This window comes from Pipistrellus hanaki (genome assembly GCF_964339955.1).
Source record: "Pipistrellus hanaki genome assembly, chromosome: 3".
Lineage (NCBI taxonomy): Eukaryota > Metazoa > Chordata > Mammalia > Chiroptera > Vespertilionidae > Pipistrellus > Pipistrellus hanaki.
The window spans coordinates 86,863,435-86,883,320 of NC_140505.1; the positions used below are offsets into that span (position 1 = coordinate 86,863,435).

At 38.5% G+C, this 19,886-nt stretch overlaps 1 protein-coding gene and 1 pseudogene across 5 annotated transcripts in view; both read left to right on the plus strand.

Moving 5' to 3' along the window:
- NBEA (neurobeachin) overlaps positions 1-19,886 on the plus strand; it is a 796,980-nt gene that overhangs the window by 497,105 nt on the left and 279,989 nt on the right. For all 4 annotated transcript variants that reach the window (XM_084879290.1, XM_084879291.1, XM_084879292.1 and 1 more), the window contains one exon: positions 6,419-6,562. In XM_084879290.1, the coding sequence (XP_084735416.1) occupies positions 6,419-6,562 (144 nt within the window). The remainder of the gene's footprint in view (positions 1-6,418; positions 6,563-19,886) is intronic.
- Positions 3,079-3,576, plus strand: LOC311620240 (large ribosomal subunit protein uL22-like; annotated as a pseudogene). Its single transcript has one exon. The product of its transcript is annotated as a large ribosomal subunit protein uL22-like (transcript).

Sequence of the window (19,886 nt, forward strand, 5' to 3'; positions counted from 1 at the left end):
CCCCAAAAAATGTATACACACTTGTATACACAGCTGATAGCTCAATTTTGAAAATAAAATATATTTTAATAAACCCTGCCTTTAAAATTATTCAAAGTGTGTGTATATATTTTTGGTGTACACTCTATATAATTTATGGCTTACCTTTTGTTATAAAATACTTTTTTTTCTTTATTAGTATAGATGTTTTAAAGTTGACTATAGGAAAATTTCTTAAAGAGAAAGTGACTACTATGTAGCATTTTTGTTTACTTGAACTGTTTATATTTATCAATGGAAAAAGACATGATGGACATATAAGTAAAATAATTTCTTTACTTTGTTTGTCCAGACTTTGCTTATAGATATTTTCTTTGAATATATAAGGATAAGTTAATGTCTCTAGTTTGTCATGTCTATATTTTAACATACTTACTTAAAATAACAACAGAAGTATTTTAAATGACAGTAATACAATTATAGTAGTAACTAGAGCCCCAGTGCATGAATTTGTGCATGGGTGAGGTCCAGCTGGCTGGGGGCAAATCAGGGCTGCGCCTGTTGGGAGAAGGAGATGGTAGGAGGTTGGTGGCCAGCCCACCCTGATCAGGGTCGGATTAGGGCCTGACTGGCTGGGGGAAGGGACTGAAGGTGATTGGCTGGCAGGCTCCACCCATGATTGGGGTAGGTGGTGCCAATTGGGGGCCAGCAGCCCGAGGGAGAGGCTATGGGTGGTTGGCTGGTTAGCCCTGCTTCTGACTGGGATGTGGGAGGCCGATCTGGGGTGGAGCTCAGAGGGGAAGGGGCTCCGGGAGGTTGGCCTGCCAGCGCTGCCCCTATCGGAGTGTGGGGTATGATAAGGGGTGGGACGGCTAGGGGAAGGGGCTGCAGGAGTTGGCTGGCCAGCACCACCCCCTATTGGGATGTGGGGGTGCGATCAGGGGAGATTGGCTAGGGGGAGGGGCTGTGGGCCTATCATGGTGGGGCAGGCTGATTGGGGGCAGGGCTGGCTGGTGGGGAGGAAGCGGGTATTTGACCAGCTGGCACTGCTCTTGACCAGGGTCAGAGAGTCTGATCAGGGACAGGCTGATAGGGGGGAGGGGCCACAAGGTTGGTTAGCTGGCCGGCCCCACCCCCTGATCAGGCTGGTTCACTGGCCACAGTGGGCATCATAGCGACTAGTCATTATAGTTGTTATGGCCGTTATAGTCATTGGCTTTTTATATATATATAGATAATACTAGTGTATAGTGACAGTACTAGATTTTTTTAGTTGTCTTGTTATTTCACTTTTAAAATATACTTTGTTTCACATGGGTCCTTGTTTATTAAGAGAGTTTTTATGAAAGAGGAGATTTACGTAGATTCATATAATATACTATTCTATATTGGATAGCATTTACTCATACAGAGCTTCAAGCATAATATATTTTACAGAAAAACCTAATGTGTATTCAGTGCTTTCCTATATTTATTTGTAACATGATGTGGAAAATAAAGTAAGTGCAATTTTGCATCTTGCTTCATTAATCTATAATATGGTGGCATTTTTAAAATTCCAAAACCTTACAAATTTTATGGCATTTTAATGTTTCCTTAGAAAATAAGCATATATTAGTAAAAGCTAAAATATTTCTTTTATCTCACTTTAAATATATAAAACTAAATATAAACAGTATTATATATATATATATATATATATATATATATATATATATATATATATATATATATCTTATCCAACTTTACACATAAATCACATTTTCAAATCTAAGGCATTCTGGTGGTTTGTGGTACTTGCTTGTTAATTTCTTGATGAATGGCTAAAAAGGCCAAGAAGTGCACTCAATCCAACATGTCTTCTAAAGATAGATGATCTCAAATAAATTATCTTCCCAATCAGATTTTGATTTGTTGGGTGTTAAACCAATTCTTTCTAAGGACAGTGTTTATAAGCCTTGTAATGAGACAGCCCTCTGAGACCTTACCTCTTTCTGCCTGTAATTTTGATGAATGAAGCTCTAATTCATAAAAGATATTGTGATTGAAAAGCACTTTTGCACTTCATACACTTTAATTTAGATAAATGTTTGCTGCAATACCATAAAAATCAGGAAGTTTACTGAGCTGCAAACTAATAACACTTCAGCAGGGATGATAAGTTCAATGTGTTGATATGGGTTAGTTTACTATACATATTTTAAAGATACATTTGTTTTACTGATTTAAACTAGAGGGGATCAATGAAAAAGCTTAATATACATTTCAGAGCTCGCCTTCATTTTTTATTGGTTGTTTTTATTTTTAATAATAACATGAGTTATGTAAAAAAAAATTTTTTTTTTCTGATCAAGCCTCAACTTTATTCTTTGAAATGGCTGTATTTATACAGCAGAAACAATGGGGGCAGGGTTGCCTATGCAGAGGGGTCTTAGTCATCTGGCAACCCAGGATTGACTAACTGTCAGGGCCGTGTAACATTCGTAAAAAATTTTTAATGACAAAGATTACATATGGTTGTGATACAAGGAAAAACTTGCTTTATTAGGCTGTCTTGTATATAAATGGCTTTTTTTTTTTTTTTTTTTTTTTTTTTTTTTTTTTTTTACTATTTTATATAAAGAAACAAATTTCCTTTTGTGTAAATACATAGATTCTTGAATTTCCCCCCAATCTGAAGTCAAATCACCAAGAATCTCTAAGATATCCTGGGATCTTCAGATTAAGAAATAACCAGAGGTAATTTTTATGTATCAGTTTATTCATTTATTTGATATTTATCAGGATTTGTTTGGTGCCAGGCAGTGCACTAAGGACTGAGAGTCATCAAGAGCTTCCAGACTATGTGGGCATAACAAGCAAACAATTACAATACCATTAACCACTACAGTCGCAGGGTTGGTATAAGATATAGTGGCAGCATAAGGGAAAGAGCACAACACCTACCTTAAAAATTAGAGAATGGAACACGGGGTGGGTAGACTTGAACTTCAGTTCAGCAAACGTTTGTGACACACCTGCTTGGTGGCAGGCACTGAGACCACAGAAATCAGTCTATAGTGGCCTCTTTCCGTAAGTTTCCTGAGGTGACTTCTGAAAATGGTTCAGTATTCACTTGAACCCCCCAAATCCACAAAATTATGCAAATCAAGAGGTTCAAATCTTCATGTTCACTTTTAAGATCACTCAAGAAACTGCCTAGGTCATCAAGGGAATGTATCTAAGACAAGTCACCACGTATCTGAAGAATGTGGTGACTTGTTCTTAAAACAGTGGAATTGGCAGGTGTTCCCAGGCCGAACAGGAGATATACACAGATTGAATGTTCCAAAAGGAGTCTTGACTTTTTGCTAAACATACTTAAAAATGCAGAGAGTAATGCGGAGTTTAAGGGTTTAAATGTAGATTCTCTGGTCAATGAGCAAAGCTCCTAAGATGCAGCACAGAATTTACGGAGCCTATGAGTGGATTGACCCACACATGAGCTTTCCCTGCCACATTGAGAGGATCCTTACTGAAAAAGAGCAGATTGTCCCTAAATTAGAAGAGGAACTTGCTCAGAAGAAAAAGGTATACCAGAAGAAACTGAAGAAATAAAATCTTACGGCTCGGAGATAAATTCAGCATAAAATAGGTACTAATAAAAGTTTTTTTAAAAAGGCCGAGACCGGTTTGGCTCAATGGATAGAGCGTCGGCTTGGGGACTGATGGGTCCCGGGTTCGATTCCGGTCAAGGGCATGGACCTTGGTTGCGGGCACATCCCCAGTAGGGGGTGTCCAAGAGGCAGCTGATCAATGACTCTCTCTCATCAATGTTTCTAACTCTCTATCTCTCTCCCTTCCTCTCTGTACAAAATCAATAAAATATATATTTTTAAAAAAGGTTTTTTTAAAAAGGAAGAAAGTAGCCTATAATGTAGTACAGAAGAAAACCAAAAGAGATAGCACCTGTGTAGCATGGCTGAGTTCTGTGTGAATTGTGAATGTACAAAGGGGTTAGTTGGGAAAGGTACCTGAAGAAGGTGAATTTTGAAGATCAAGCAGAAATTAGCCAAACAAAGGAAGGAAGAAGGAACATACCATACAGAGGAAACAATAAAAGCCCAGGTAAAGGGCTTTGAGAAAGCATGACATATTTTGGAAGCTGTAAATGGCCCAGGATTGTTTATGGGGGAGTAATAAAAGATAATGTAAAATTAATACTAAGCAGATAAAAACCTTGATTAGTCATGCTAAGGAGTTTAAACTTTATCCTAAAAATATAATCTTTGCTCTCAGTGTTGATTGAAATAGTTAATAAACCATATTAAGCATGGAAATATCCTCACCTAGTTGTGTTGTATAGTAATCACACTGACAAAAGCATGGAGGATGGTGTGAATGAGGAGCTACGGAAGACCTCTTGGTCAAATGATGATGGTTTGAGCCGGGACAGTGGCAGTCACCTGGCAGGGTAAATTCGACATTTGTGGCCTCAGTAAGTGCGTTGATGAAAATAGGAGGAGGTAAAGGAGCAGGAGATGATTTGTTCAGTTAGGAAAATGTGGAATTAAGAGAATCTAGTTGAAGGTGACTAGTAAAAACATGACAGTAAAGACCTCAAGAGAGACTTCTTGATTAATAATCATTGGATTGGCCTCTTTTGTTCTCAGATAATACAAGCTCTGGATTTCTCCAATTAAGTTTACTACCAAAGCTGCAAATACATTATAAAGATAGCAACACCCAGAAGATTACTGTTGTGCTGACTTTGTAGCAAATAAAACAAAATAAAACTGAGATAAGGTTCTGGACCATTCAGCAATCAATCCTCAAATTTTATTCCAGAAATAAGAATTGTATATGGGCCAGTGAAAGAAGAATGCACATCCTAATAACCCATTTAATTCTCCTCGCCTCAGTATAGCATTGATACTTTTTGTCTCTGGAGTATTTATCAAAATATACATTTAACAATCAATTACTTTGTTAAATGTATATTTTGATAAATACTTTATACTGTTAAGCTATATTTTAACCATGCTCTCTAAATATTACTATCCAGGAAGAGCTTGGATGACAGACTGTATCTCTCAGCCAATGACACTCTACAGTGCTATTGAGACATGACTGTTCCTCAACATGTGTTTTTTACTTCTCTCTTGACTACTTTTGAGTCAATTTGTTAATGTTTTAGCAAGCAGTATTGGCTTTGAGTCGCTGACAAAAAGAAGTACAAGCTGCATAAAAGCTAATAGTGTTTTACAGTGCAAGTTTCATAGTGCATACTTCTAAGAAAATGGCGGAGCAGATATCAACAGATATTAATGGACTGTTGTTAGAAGTCCTCTATTTGGGCTTGGGAAAATGGAACAAAAATATTATTAATTGTTAAACAGCAAGAATTTTGACCAAAGGTATGACAGAACTTGTAGAGTAATTGCATGTGTACACAATATAACATCCCCTAGAATTATGATACAACACCACCATATAGGAGTGATTTGTTAAGCTTCCATTTTCAGGAATATGTCCACCAAATGAGATGTGACAGTGTTTTCTCAGTTAATGCTGCTCCTGAAGTTTACTTCCTAATAGATTGATATGAAGTAGAAATATTTTATATATGTAATTACTTGAAGTTCAGGTAATTTTAGATTCATTGACACCTTCCAAAGAAGGTGTTTGAATGAAAATATTGAAATATTTGTTAATCAGTCAAATCCTTGAGAGTTTCAAATGCATTTTAATTTTTAATCTTCAGATTTATTGACTTATTAATGCTATGTAAACTTTGCTATATTTGCATTTTTCTGACTTATTTTTGTGTGTTTGGATTTTGGTCATTTTTACTATTTTATGTAACAAAGTCAGCATATCACTTTAGAAAACTACTATTTTATTAACTGCTAAAGAAATAGCTATTGTAAAGTACATGTTATGTCTGCATTATTCCTAATTCCACCTTTCTATAACTTCCCAATAACAACCATATTTTCCTTCAGATATGAATGCTTTCTTATTTCCTCATACCTATTTATATTTTTAAAAGATCTGTCCAGTTGATTACCTAATTCACTCAAAGGTACAATTATGTAAAATTGTGTGATTTTATGGATCAGAAAACCAAGTTTTTGGGGAGATACAGATTTTTGATAGAAAGTGCAGTGATATTAGAAACCCCAGATGCCTTTATCTATCACCAGCCTACTGCTAGGTCTCTCTACAGACAAGTAGCTTTGTCAGTCTGTTGCCTCACCCGTAAAACAAAGGTAATAGATTATACCTTCTTTCTCACAATTATTTAGAAGACTGAACAAGATAAAGAATGTAAAAGTGCTCTGTATTTGTAATGTGTAAATATAGCATATAATTACGAAAAATAATATATTATGTCTAACACTCACTGAAAACAAAGCAATCACAATGACCTATATTATTGTATTTCACTTGTGACTAGGCACTGAAGAAGATGTTGTGAAGTCAAAGAAAACATTCAGAAGTCAAGCAATAGTGAATCAGAATGCAGAGACAGAACTTATGCTGGAAGGAGATGATGATGCAGTCAGTCTGCTACAGGAAAAAGAAATTGATAACCTTGCAGGTAAATTTTTTTAATGTGTTTCTTCTATTTGTTGTAAATAATAGTCACACGATTACAGAATTTAAAATCTATCTCCTGGTGGAAAAGTGTGTGCCAGTGATTAGAATAATGCCCAATTATGTGAATTTTAATAATGTATCTAATTTCTAATGACATGATGGGATATGATATCTTACAGTGTTGGCCCATAACAGTTTTAGAATCCTGTGAGAACAGGTTGCTTCATGGAGGTACACATACAATGTTGTACACAATTTCACAGGGTTCACTGACCCCTGAAATCATATTCTAGATCTCAAGTTAAAAACTATTGCTTGAGAGTCTCAAAGAGTGGTTGAGTCTACCTCACCTCTGTATTTTCAGGCCATACAACATTGGCGTGAGTTACATTCATCATAAAGGAGTAGAATTGTATTCATCATTCTGTTTACAAAATAGCACTCCTGTGTCCAGAGGTATGCTGGAAATGATCTAGCATACCTATTGAAAGCTTCCAATGATATTTCTACCAGTTGGAGACTTGTACTTTTATGAAGAAATTGTATTACTGACGATTATAAATTAGAAATAGTACGTTATTCTCCCTCTTCTAGAAAATGTTATTCTAATACCATTTCCTGGATATGCCTATGTTATTAACATTTCTTCTAGAATAAGGTTATTCTAATACCAATTCCTGAATATGCCTATGTTATTAACATTTCTGTTTCATGAAACCTATTTTTTTCTATTTAAAACTAATCTTAAATCTAGAAACACAGATTAGCCTCAAATTCCTAAATAAATATTCAACTTTTGGTTTTGTAGTTTCTTGATTTAATAGTTCAAATATTTTATTTGAGGTCATTTGGAAATATAAGCAAATGAAAAAACATTATTTCCTTTTGCCCACAGATTTGTGTGTATGTATGCGATTTTTTTTTTCCCTTGGCCCATTTCTTGATTCTGAATAACTAGAGAAGATTCACAAACATCAGTCCTGATCTTTTTAAATAATGTGTTGCCATTATTCATTTACATATGTTAAATATGTTCAGTAATTATACAGTTTAGTTTAGAGTCTCTGGTCCTTAATCCTCAATAAAGGTAATTAATTACTTGATAAAAGTTTGGCCAGTACCTTGGAGTTTCTTATGATAAGATCTGCCCAGTAATATTACAGGCAAAATCCAATAGTACTATAGGTATAATAACTCTTTTACATTTCTCTCCTCTAATGGTAAATAGAGTGATTATTAACATTAATTTATGCTTAGAAACAAAATTCCCAAAATAAAATTAAGTTAAAATACCTAAAGAACAATGAAACTATGCTTGAAATAAATTATTTAAAAATTGAATCTCTACCAGTTCACTCTGTCAAGACTCCTCTAACTTCTATAAATTTTAAACAAATTTGTCTTTGCATAGATCTGATCCTATTCATATTTACATAGTCCTAATTCATATTTAGAATCCTTGGATACAAAACTGTTCTGAAATATTGATCCTCTGCCTAGTCATAGTGTTCATTTTTATTTATTTTTACTCTGTGTGAAATACAATTTTATTATTAATTTTAAAATTTTTTCTTGTTGAGAATATTATATGTGCCCCCTCTTTTTCCCTCCATTGCCCTCCTCCATTGGTTCCTGCCCTGCCCCAAGGCTTCACCACCCTATTGTCTGTCCATAGGTAATGCATATATGCTTATAAATTCTTTGGTTAATCTCTTCCTTAACATTTTTTTTTCTGCTCTTTTCATGTTTCCTTCTGAAAGTCCTCATTCTGTTCCATGTTTTCATGCCTCTGATTCTACTTTATTCATCAGTTTATTTTGTTCATTAGATATCTTATTAGTTTATTTTGATTTTTATATTCAATTGTTGATAGATATGTATTTATTGCCATTTTATTTTTCATATTTTTTATCATTTTTCTCTTTTCTTCCTCCTTTTCCTCCTCATCCTCCTCCTTCTTTTCTTCTAATTCTTCTTTATCTTTTTAAAGAATACCCTTTAACATTTCATATAATACTGGTTTGGTGATGGTAAAATACTTTAGCTTTTTCTTGTCTGTGAAGCTGTTTATCTGACCTTCACTTCTAAATGATAGCTTTGCTGGATAGAGCAATCTTGGTTGTAGGTCCTTGCTGTTCATCACTTTGAATATTTCTTGCCACTCCCTTCTGGCCTGCAAAGTCTCTGTTGAGAAATCAGTTGAAAATCAAATGGGTGCTCCCTTGTAGGTAACTTACTGATTTTCTCTTGCTGCTTTTAAGATTCTCTCTTTGTGTTTAATCCTTGGTATTTTAATTATGATGTGTCTTGGTGTGGGTCTCTTTGGGTTCCTCTTGTTTGTGACTCTGCACTTCCTGTACTTGTGTGTCTATTTCTTTCACCAGGTAGGGGAAGTTTTATGTTATCATTTCTTCAAATAGGTTTTCAATATCTTGCAGAGTCTCTCTCATCTCCTTCTAGCACCCCATAATGTGAATGTTGGTGTGCTTGATGTTGTTACACTATCTTCATATTTTTGGATTTTTTTTTCTTTTTGCTCTTCTGATTGGGTGTTTTTTGCTTCCTCATATTCCAAATCCTTAATTTGATTCTCAGAATCCTCTACTCTACAGTTGAATCCTTGTAAATCATTATTTCAGCTAGTGTATGCCTTATTTCTGACTGGTCCTTTTTCATGTCTTTGTCATTATCACTAAGATTCTTGAAATTCTCACTACATCCCTTGAGGGTCTCATTAAGATCCTTGAGCATCCTTATAACTATTGTTTTGAACTCTGTATCTCATACTTTATTTGCTTCCATTTCATTTGGTATTTTTTCTTAACATTTTTTTTCCTGCTCTTTCATTTGTGACATGTTTCTTTAGCTCCATAATTTGGCTGCTCCCCTGTGTTTGTTTCTGTATATTAAGTAGAGCTTCTATGTCTCCTGCAATTGGTAGAATGGCCTTGAGTACCCTGTTTCCCTGAAAATAAGACAGCGTCTTATATTAATTTTTTCTCCCAAAGTTGCGCTAGGTCTTATTTTCAGGGGATGTCTTATCTTTCCATGCGCTAGGTCTTATTTTCGGAGGATGTCTTATTTACAGGGAAACACGGAAGTAGTTGTCCTGTAGGGCCCAGTGGCTCATCCTGTCTAGTCACCTGAGCTGGCACTCTAGATGTGCTCCTGTGTGGACTGTGTGTGCAGTCTTGTTGTAATTGAGCCTTGATTGCTGTTGGGATCACTGGGAGGAATTGACTTCCAGGCCATTTGGCTGTGGAGACCAGCTACAACTACAGGGAAAGGGCTGCTGTACAGGAGACACCCCAATGGAGCAGGACTTGCTTCAGTGGGGCTTTGGAGCTCACTGAGTCTGCCCCTTGAGTGTGTCACTCTTGGATGAGTAGAGTTTTAATTTACTATGTCCACTGAGTGCACTGTCTCTAGGGCCTCCAAAGAGTTACAAAGTCAGTCACTTCCTGAGATCACCTGGCAAAACTACAGAGCAATCTGCAGATGGCTGTTATTTGTGTTGGGCTTAGAAGTGCCCAAGTGAGGCTAAGCTGTAAAGCAAGGCAGGCTGTTGCTAGTGCCAGGTTTGGGGCTTCCTATTTGATAAGTATGGGTATGCTGACTCCAGCTGCTGCTTGTTTGAGAGATTTAAGGAAGTCTGAAGCCTGAACAAGGTCAGGCCATTCATATGGAAAAGCCACTACAAACTACTTGGGTGCGGCTGCAAATCTAGTGGGGGAGGATCTCAGGGAATTAGAGCAGAGTGAGCAGTGTGCTCCAGTCTTATGGAAACTCAGATATGGCTGCCAGTCAGCTCTGCACCTGGGGAGGTCTCAACATAGGAATAATGACCCCTGTGAGCACCCCTGTCTGAGAGAAAGCCATCCCCAAGTTTTTGCTCCAATGCCAGACAGTCTGTTTCCTCCTTGTATATCCCTGGATCTGGCCAAGTTACTGCCCCAGCACTGAAGCTCAAACGGAGCATGTCTGTGTAAGTTCATGCATGGGCCCTTTAAGAGGAACTGCCTGGCTCACCAGGAACCTTCGTGTCACCCAGCAACAGTCCCCACTGGATTTTGTTGCCCAAAGTTATGGGACTTCTCTTCCTGGCACTGGTTCCTCAGGCACCTGAGGGGGTGGAAGGTGGAGGGTGGAGGGTGGGGAGAAGGCTGATGGGTGACTGGGATCCCTAGCTCCTATTGGAGGTCTCTGCAGCTGAGATATCCCATTAAAAAATGCCATATGTGGGTGTTGGACCAGCCTGTTCCACACCTCCACCCCTATTAATCTCAATGTATTTCCATCTTTACTCTGCTAGTTTTAGGTCTCCCATTCAGCCAGCTTTCAGGCAGTTCTAAATTATGGTTGTTCCATATTTTAGTTGTAATTTTGATATATTTGTGGGAGGCAGTGAGTACCTCATTTCTCTACTCAACCATCTTGGTTCTCCTAAAATCAGTATTCACTTTTAAAAAAGCTGTCTACAAAAGTGACCCTAAACTTTAAATGTAGTATAACAATAGAGGATTTTTGTTTTGTTTTAATCCTACCCTAGGATATTCTTTTCCATTGATTTTCAGAGAGTGTGGATGGGAAGTAGGGAAGGGGAGAGAGAGTGAGAAAAACATTGATGTGAGAGAGACACATTGATTGGTTGCCTCCCTGTTTCTCTGGGCCATTGAACCTGAAATCCAGACATGTGCCCTTCACCAGGAATCAAACCCACCACCCTTTGTTGCACAAGCTAATGCTCCAACAACTGAGCCACAGCAGTCAAGGCAGGGATGGATGCTTTATGAAGAGAGAAGTAAAGGTCACAGGGGTAGTCCACAGAACACATAGGCAGAGACAGATTCAGTCTGTAAATGCTGAAGCCTATTTATGAATCTAGCCTGACATGATAGTGAGAATGTCACATAAAAATCATTTTAGAAGTTAATTACAAACCAGTATTCTTAGATTTAAAAAATTAGCTATTAATGAAGTTTCAGAGCACATAAATATGAAACTTTTGATGTTGCTCTGACAATTGTGCTGATAATTTTTTTTTCTCAGATATTAAAATTTGATAAACAATGTCTTTCTTATCATTGTCAATGACCCAATAGTGTATTTAAACTGGCTAAAGAAAACTTTGCCATCACAGGAACTCTAACTCCCAATCAAAATCCAGGAGATAATAAAAGATGCATATAAAATTAATAATCACAATAGAAAAATAAGGGAAATTGCCAACTTAGTTAAGATAGATTGTGGGGTTTTTTGGTTGAAAAGATAGGATCGATTCTGAATATAGAAATAAAATTTGAGATGAGAAAATAATAATAGCCAGCATTTCTTAATAGGAGCCAGGCAATGTTTTAAGGTTTTTATGTGCAATAACCTATTTAACAATCACAACTGTATAAGTAGATGCTATTGTTACCCTAGTTTTACAAATGAAGATATAGAGGCCAAGAAAGGTTAAATAGCTTGCATAAAGTTAAGAAGTATATGGTTTGGCTGAAACCGGTTTGGCTCAGTGGATAGAGCGTCGGCCTGTGGACTGAAAGTTCCCAGGTTCGATTCCGGTCAAGGGCATGTACCTTGGTTGTGGGCACAACCCCAGTAGGGGGTGTGCAAGAAGCAGCTGATCCATGATTCTCTCTCATAGATGTTTCTAACTCGCAATCCCTCTCTCTTTCCTTTCTGTAAAAAATCAATAAAATATATATTTTTTAAAAAAAGTATATGGTTTGAACTAAAATACACCAACTCATATACTTAAATATTTATCTGTATATACTTAAAGAATCTTCTAGCCATGCTGGTTTGGCTCAGTGGATAGAGCATGGACCTGCGAATTGATGGGTCCCGGGTTCCATTCCGGTCAAGGGCATGTACCTTAGTTGTGGGCACATCCCCAGTAGGGGGTGTGCAGGAGGCAGCTGATCAATATTTCTCTATCATAGATGTTTCTAGTTCTCAATCCCTTCCTTCTCCCTTCCTCTCTGTAAAAAAATCAATAAAATATTTTTTAAAATCTTATAAAATGCTGTAAAAACAAGATCTTCAGTTTATAATTAAATTTTTATACTGGTTTTATTATATTATACTTAGAACACTAGGAATATGCATAATAATTAATTTTAGTTTTACATATGTATTCCCCAAAATCATTCTGGTAAGTTAGAAAAAGTCTGATAGCATATTTATAGCACAATTTTATTTATTTATTTATTTATTTATTTATTTATTTATTTTAATAATAAATCTTTATTGTTCACATTATTACAGGTGTTCCTCTCCCCCCCTCCCCATAGCTCCCCTCCACCTGATTCCCAACCCCACCCTATGCCCTTACCTCCGCCACTGTCTTCATCCATAGGTGTAAGATTTTTGTCCAATCTCTTCCTGCACACCTCAGACTCCCTTCCCCTTGAGAATTGTTAGTCCAATCCCTTTCCATGTCCCTGATTCTATTATATTCACCAGTCCATTTTGTTCTTCAGATTTTTTATTCACTTGATTTTTAGATTCACTTGTTGGTAGGTATGTATTTGATGTCTTTTTGTTGTTCATAATTTTTACCTTTACCTTTTTCTTCTTCTTCCTTTTCTTAAAGAATACCCTTCAACATTTCATGTAATTCTGGTTTGGTGTTGATGAACTCCTTTAACTTTTTCTTGTCTTTGAAGCTCTTTATCTGACCTTCAATTCTGAATGATAGCTTTGCTGGGTAATCTTGGTTGTAGGTTCTCGCTGTTTATCACTTTGAATATTTCTTGCCACTCCCTTCTGGCCTGCATAGTTTCTGTTGACAAATCAGCTGACAGTCGTATGGGTACTCCCTTGTAGGTAACTAGCTGTTTTTCTCTTGCTGCTTATAAGATTCTCTCTTTGTCTTTTGCCCTTGGCATTTTAATTATGATGTGTCTTGGTGTGATCTTCTTTGGATTCCTCTTGTTTGGGGTTCTGTGTGCTTCCTGAACTTGTAGGTCTATTTCTTTCGCCAGGTAGGGAAAGTTTTGTGTCATTATTTCTTCCAATAGGCCTTCAATATCCAGCTCACTCTCTTCTTATGGCACCCCAAAAATCTGGATATTGGTATGCTTAAAGTCGTTATAGAGGCTCCTTATACTATCCTCACACTTTTGAATTCTTCTTTCTTTTTGCCTCTCTGGTTGGGTGATTTTTGCTTCCTTATATTTCAGATCTTTGGTTTGATTCTTGGGGCACATTAATCTATAGTTGAGTTTCTGTATATTCTTTATTTCAGACTTTTTATGCTTAATTTCTTGCTGGTCCTTTTCCAGTTTTTTGGTATTCTCATTAAGGTCCGTGAAGGTCTCACAAAGCTTCTTGGAGGTCTCACCAAGTTTCTCAAAGGTTTTTTGGAGATTCTTGAATGATCTTATAAATGTGATTCTGAACTCTGTCATCCAGTAGTTTACTTTCTTCCATCTCTCCCATTTGTGTCATGCTTCTGTGTCTCCTCATTTTGGCTGCCTCCCTGTGTTGATAGAGTGGCTTTGTGTAGTAGGTGACCTATAGGGGCCAGTAGCTTTTCCAATCACCTGAGGTGGTCACTTTTGGTATATTCCTTTGTGGGCTGAGTGCAAAGTCTTGGTGGAATTAAGCCTTGATTGCTGTTGGTACACTGGGAGGAATTGACCTCCAGGCCAATTGTCTGTGAGGACCCGCTGAGTCTATAAAAGAAGAACTGCTGCGCTGGAGACACGTCTTGTTTCAGTGGGGCTTTGGTGCTCACTGAGTCCGTCTCCCAAATGTGTCACTTATGAGTGTGAGGGATTAAAACTGACCACTAGGAACACTAGCTTCTGGGTCTCCAATGGGGTGCAGTTCAGCTACTGTCTGAAGCCACCCTGCAGAAGCTACAGTGAGATCCACAGTCCTCTCCTCCTTGGAACTGTCTGCACCAGGTTGCAAATTTGTTAGGTTAAACTGCAACAGAGAGGGCCATTCGTATGTGAAAGCCACTGCTTGGAGCTTGGATGTGTTTGTAGGTTGTGTGGGGTGGAGTCTCAGGGCATCACTAGGCTAGGATGTGGCCAACAGCAATGGCTGCCCGTCAGCCGCCTCTCCGAGCCTCTTTGACCTAGTCCCTGGGTCTCCCTCTCTCCCTGCATCTCGCGCCCCCCTCACAGCAAACAAATATTCTTGTGCACAGCTCTGCAAGCAAGCCACCCTCACTTTCTGACCCGATGGCAGACAGTCTAGCCTCTCCCCAGAAACTGGATTTCAGAGAGATTCGGAGCTTGTCTCTCTTCGGGTTGAAGAAAGCAATGCCCTCTGCCATCTGGGATCTGCTGCCAGCCCGTATAGCCTCCGCGCCCCCCTACTTCAGTTTTTCAGCACTTGTGCCTTGAGTTCTCCTCTTTCTCTTTCAGTCTAGTTGTAGGGCTTCCTTTCAGCCAGCTTTCCCTTGGGTTTTGGGTGATATACATTTTGGTTTTTAGTTGTATTTTTGAAATTGTTGTGTACGGTAGCAGATTAGGTGTGTTTACCTAGGCCACCATCTTCCTGTCCCCGCACAATTTTATTTAAGTAATGACCCTTTTGGTGATTCAGCAAAGTGAATTAGGGATTAAATTCCCTTATGTAAATAAAATTTTTGACTTTCTATGTTATATTTATTACTTAAAACATTGAAATTAATTAGTATAGTTCACCTGATTTTAATATAAAACCTCAATTTAATTTAATTTAACTTGACATTTAAATCTGTTTTGTAAATTATGAAAAAATATTTTATACACACACACACACATATACATATATAGATCCCATATAATAAAAGTCCAGTGATTGAAAAGGTGGAATGACCAGAACAACCAAAGACTAGAATGACCACAGCCCCTCACCCTGGCCAGCCAACCCCCAACAAGTGGTGAGGGATGATCAGGCAGGCAGGTGAACAGTTAAGGGCCATCAGGGAGGCAGGCAGAATGCTTAGGGGCAATCAGACAGGCAGAGGCAATTGAGCAATCAGGCAGGCAGGTAAGCAATTAGGAGCTAGTCCTGGGTTGTGAGAGGGATGTCCGACTGCTGGTTCAGGCCCAATCCACAGGGATTTGGGGGGGATTTAGCCTAAAACAGCAGTTTAACATCCTCCGAGGGGCCTCAGATTTCAAGAGGGTTCAGGGTGAGCTGAGTTCCCCCACACATACACCCTGTGCACAAATTTTGTGCACTGGGCCTCTAGTATATATATAAGCTCTTATTACCAACCACCTACTGATCTATTTAATGTTAAATAAAAGTATTGTGTTTTTTACAGGGCTGTGTTAATATCCAAATTTCTTTTTATACCTAAAATATCCCTTACACATGTCTGTTCTATACCCTTTCTTATCTCCCCCAACAAAATATCTTCTCAATTTTAAAAGCAATCTAAATCACTTTATGAAGTACTCACTATTTGTCACCTCATAATGTCCTTTTGGTAACAACTTTATTGATATGTACTTCATATGCCATACAACTGACCCATATAACATACTACAACCTAATGATTTTTAGTAGATTATCAGTTATCAAACTATTACCATAATTTTAGAGCATTTTACCACCCCAAAAAGAAACCATACAGTCTTTGCCTAGTCCCCTCAATTTCTCTATTTTCCACCAACAAAGCCCTGGAACACCACTAATGTACTTTCTATCTCCATAAATTGGCCTATTTGATATATTTCATATAAATGTAATCTTTTCATATAATATGTAGTCTTTTGTGACTTGTTTCCTTTAATTAGCATAGTGTTTTCAAGGTTCATCATATTGTAGCATGTATGTCTTATTTTATAGCAAATAACTTTCCATTATATAAATACACCCCACATTTGTCTTATCCATTCATTAGTTGATGGACATTTTGTTTTGTTTTAACTTTTGGCTATTGTGATTAATGCTGCTATGAACATCCATGTACAACATTTTATGTAAGCATGTATTTTTATTTCTCAAATATATAAGTAAGTGTGGAATTGCTGGGTCAAATAATAACTTTATACTTACCCTTTTTATGTATTGCTAGACTATTTTGTAAAGTGGCTGCATCATTTTATATTCCCATCAGCAGTGTGTGAGACTCCAGTTTCTCCACATTCTTCACAATGCTGGTTATTTATTATTTTTTATTATAGCCACCCCATTAAATTTTAATTAGACCATTCTTAAGACTCATTAAAGCTTTGTAGATGCTTTTCTGTGTGTTTTCTCCCTCCGTTTAAATTGTAAATCCCTTAAGGGTAGCAACCATACCTTGGATCATAAAGAAATATGCTCTTAAAAGCTTTTCATTGACAAAATTCACATAGGTAAAGTAAACTAGAGAACTGAGATAAAACAAAAGACTATGAAAACTTATTTTGTGCTTGAATTATCAGATCATCTTCTCATACTAGTTGAAACATTTCAAATAATTACTGTACTGATGACTTGACTTTTCCAGGGTAAGATCACCTAAAGTTAAGCTAATCTTTGTTTCATCCCATTTTCTGTGAATTGTATAATTTTAATTAAATGTCTCTTAAAGTCAAGTTACCACCTTGACTCTGAGTCACAAAACAGTTTCTCTATCACATGGAAAAGATATTTGATAGTTCTATAACCAATGGGTTTTACTATTTCAAAAAAAAAAGTATTAATATAAGGAACAAGCAACATGAGAAGAATTGTTAGAATATAAGAGTTTGATTTTTATGTAGATTTTTCAAAGTGGTAGATTTATAAACCTCTCTTTCTCAAGTCAGGAATCTGAAACTCAAAAAAAAAAAAATACATAATGTAAATTTAGGAATATGAAGAAAAAAAAATAGAAGGAGACAGTCTACTAAGAGAAACAGAATGTAATCAATGAGAAGTTCTCCTGACAATTCCAACATGATTTTATCTTTCATGTCCATCACAGTAACTAGTGCTTAGAATTTGTTGTTTTTATGGTTGACCATTCCTATCTCCCTAAATCTCTATTTGACTACATTCACAAATTCATTTACTAGTACTTGTCATTAACATACTAGGGACCCAGTGCACGAATTCATGCACCTTGAAAGGAACTGTGCTCTGTGAGGCTACAGTGAGCACAAAGGCAAGTCTTGGCCCATTCTCTATACTCCCACCTGACACCTCCCTCCTCGAACCCTGGTCCCCTGTCTCCCAGCAGCGCTTCTCCCACCACAGCTGCTCCCAAAGCTAATGGCCCCAACCCCACTTGTACCTGCTGATGGCACAGAGCAATTGGGGCCAGCACCAGGCGCTGGCAGTGGGTGCAAGCAGCATCTCCAGCAGCAGGTGTGAATACCAGACAGGACCAAAATGTGTGGGAACAAAGAATTTTTAGTAACCACCAGAAGATTGCCCCAATGACAACAGCCTGCACCCCACCTAGGTCTGGTGCTCACACTCACCTGCTCCACCATCCTGCTGTAGCCAATGACCTCCATGTTCTATGCTCTGCCACCAGCTGCCAATTCCCACGAGGTCCTGTGTATTCCCCCTTGTTCAGCACATGTCATAACAACTAGTTCGGTTGGTTGGTTGCTTGATCTTTCAGTCTATTTGCATATTAGGGTTTTATATATCTAGACTAGTGACCCAGTGCAGGAAATTAATGCACATTAAGAGGGAATTAATTAGAGGAAATATTTTAATATTGCTATTTGCACTTTCTATATAATAGAGTGTCAGAGATGAAAGAAAATTAGTAAAATGTATATGAAAATCTTCCTCCTGTCAGAGTCTGGGTGTGCCATGGGAACCAGAACCACCCATGTGCGTCTCAAAATCACGTGAGACCCAGACCCAGCCAGCCTCACCCCCATTGAGCTAGATCCAGACCTGACCAGCCCCACCCCCATTAAGCCCCACCAGGTGGGGGGCATGGCCTGAGGTCCCCCAGCCCAGGTGTTGGAGTGCACCTTGAGGTCCCCTAGCCTGGGCCAGAGGGCGCAGCCTGAGGTCCCCTATCAAGCCCCACCAGGCGGGGGGCCCAGCCCCAAGTCCCCTGCCCCAGCCCAGTGCCATGCAACCTCAGGTCTTTGCTAGTTCAATTCAGGTCAAGGCACATGCCTGAGTTACAGGTTTGATCCCCAGGTGGGAAGTGTACAGTAGCAATCAATTGATGTCTCTCTCTCTATATCTATCTCCCTCTTCCTCCCTCCCTCTCTCCCTTTCTCTCTCCTCTTCTTGCTAAGCATGTCCTTGTGTGAGGATTAAAATTTAAAAACATAAAAAAGATCAGATAGATAATTTAGGCCTTTAAATGTTCTAACTTGGAATTCCCAGATTCCAGAAGCAATCATTTTACTTATAAATTAAAAGTTACCAAAAAGCTGAGCTAAAAAAGGAGGATAAAACAACATACAGAGTATAGAAAGAAGGAAGCACTCAAGATTCTAGAAAAATATAATAAAACTAGAGGCCCCATGCATGAATTTTGTGCATGGGGCCAGGTGGGGGGAAGTGTCCCTCAGCCTACCCTGCACCCTTTCTAATCTGGAATCCCTCAAGGGATGTCCGACTGCCTGTTTAGGCCCAATCCCACCGGCAGTCTGATGTCAGACATCCTTCTCACAATCCAGGACTACTGGCTCCCAACTGCTTGCCTGCCTGCCTTCCTGATTGCCCCTAACCACTTCTGCCTGCCAGCCTGATCACCCCCTAACCACTCCCATGCCAGCCTGATTGATGTCTAACTGCTGCCCTGCTAGCCTGTTTACCTCCAACTTCCCTCCTCTGCCAGCCTGGTCACCCCTAACTGTCCTCCCCTGCAGGGTTGATTGCCTTCAACTGCCCTCCCTGCAGGCCTGGTGCCTCCCAACTGCTCTCCCCTGCTGGCCATCTTGTGGTGGCCATCTTAGGGGCAGCCATCTTTGACCACATGGGATCAGTCCACATAGGGGCAGCCATCTTTGACCACATGGGATCAGCTATTGTGTGTTTGAGTGATGGTCAATCTGCATATTACTAATTTATTAGATAGGATAGAGGCCTGGTGCACAGGTGGGGGCCAGCCGTTTTGCTCTGAAGGGTGTCCCTGATCAGGGTGGGAGTTCCCTTGGGGTGTGGGGCAGCCTGGGTGAGGGGGTCTGTGTTAGTTTGCAGGCCAGCCACTCCCCTGGTGACCCAAATGGAGGCCCTGGTATCTGGAATTTATTTACCTTCTACAATTGAAAGTTTGTAGCCTGGAGCGGAGCTAAGCTTTCTCCTTGCTCCTTGGTGGCAGCCTTTTCTTTTGTATTTGTTTACCTTCTATAATTGAAACTTTGTAGCCTTGAGTAGAGACTTAGGCAGGCAAGGGCAGGCAGAAAGCTTGGCTTCCTCTGTTT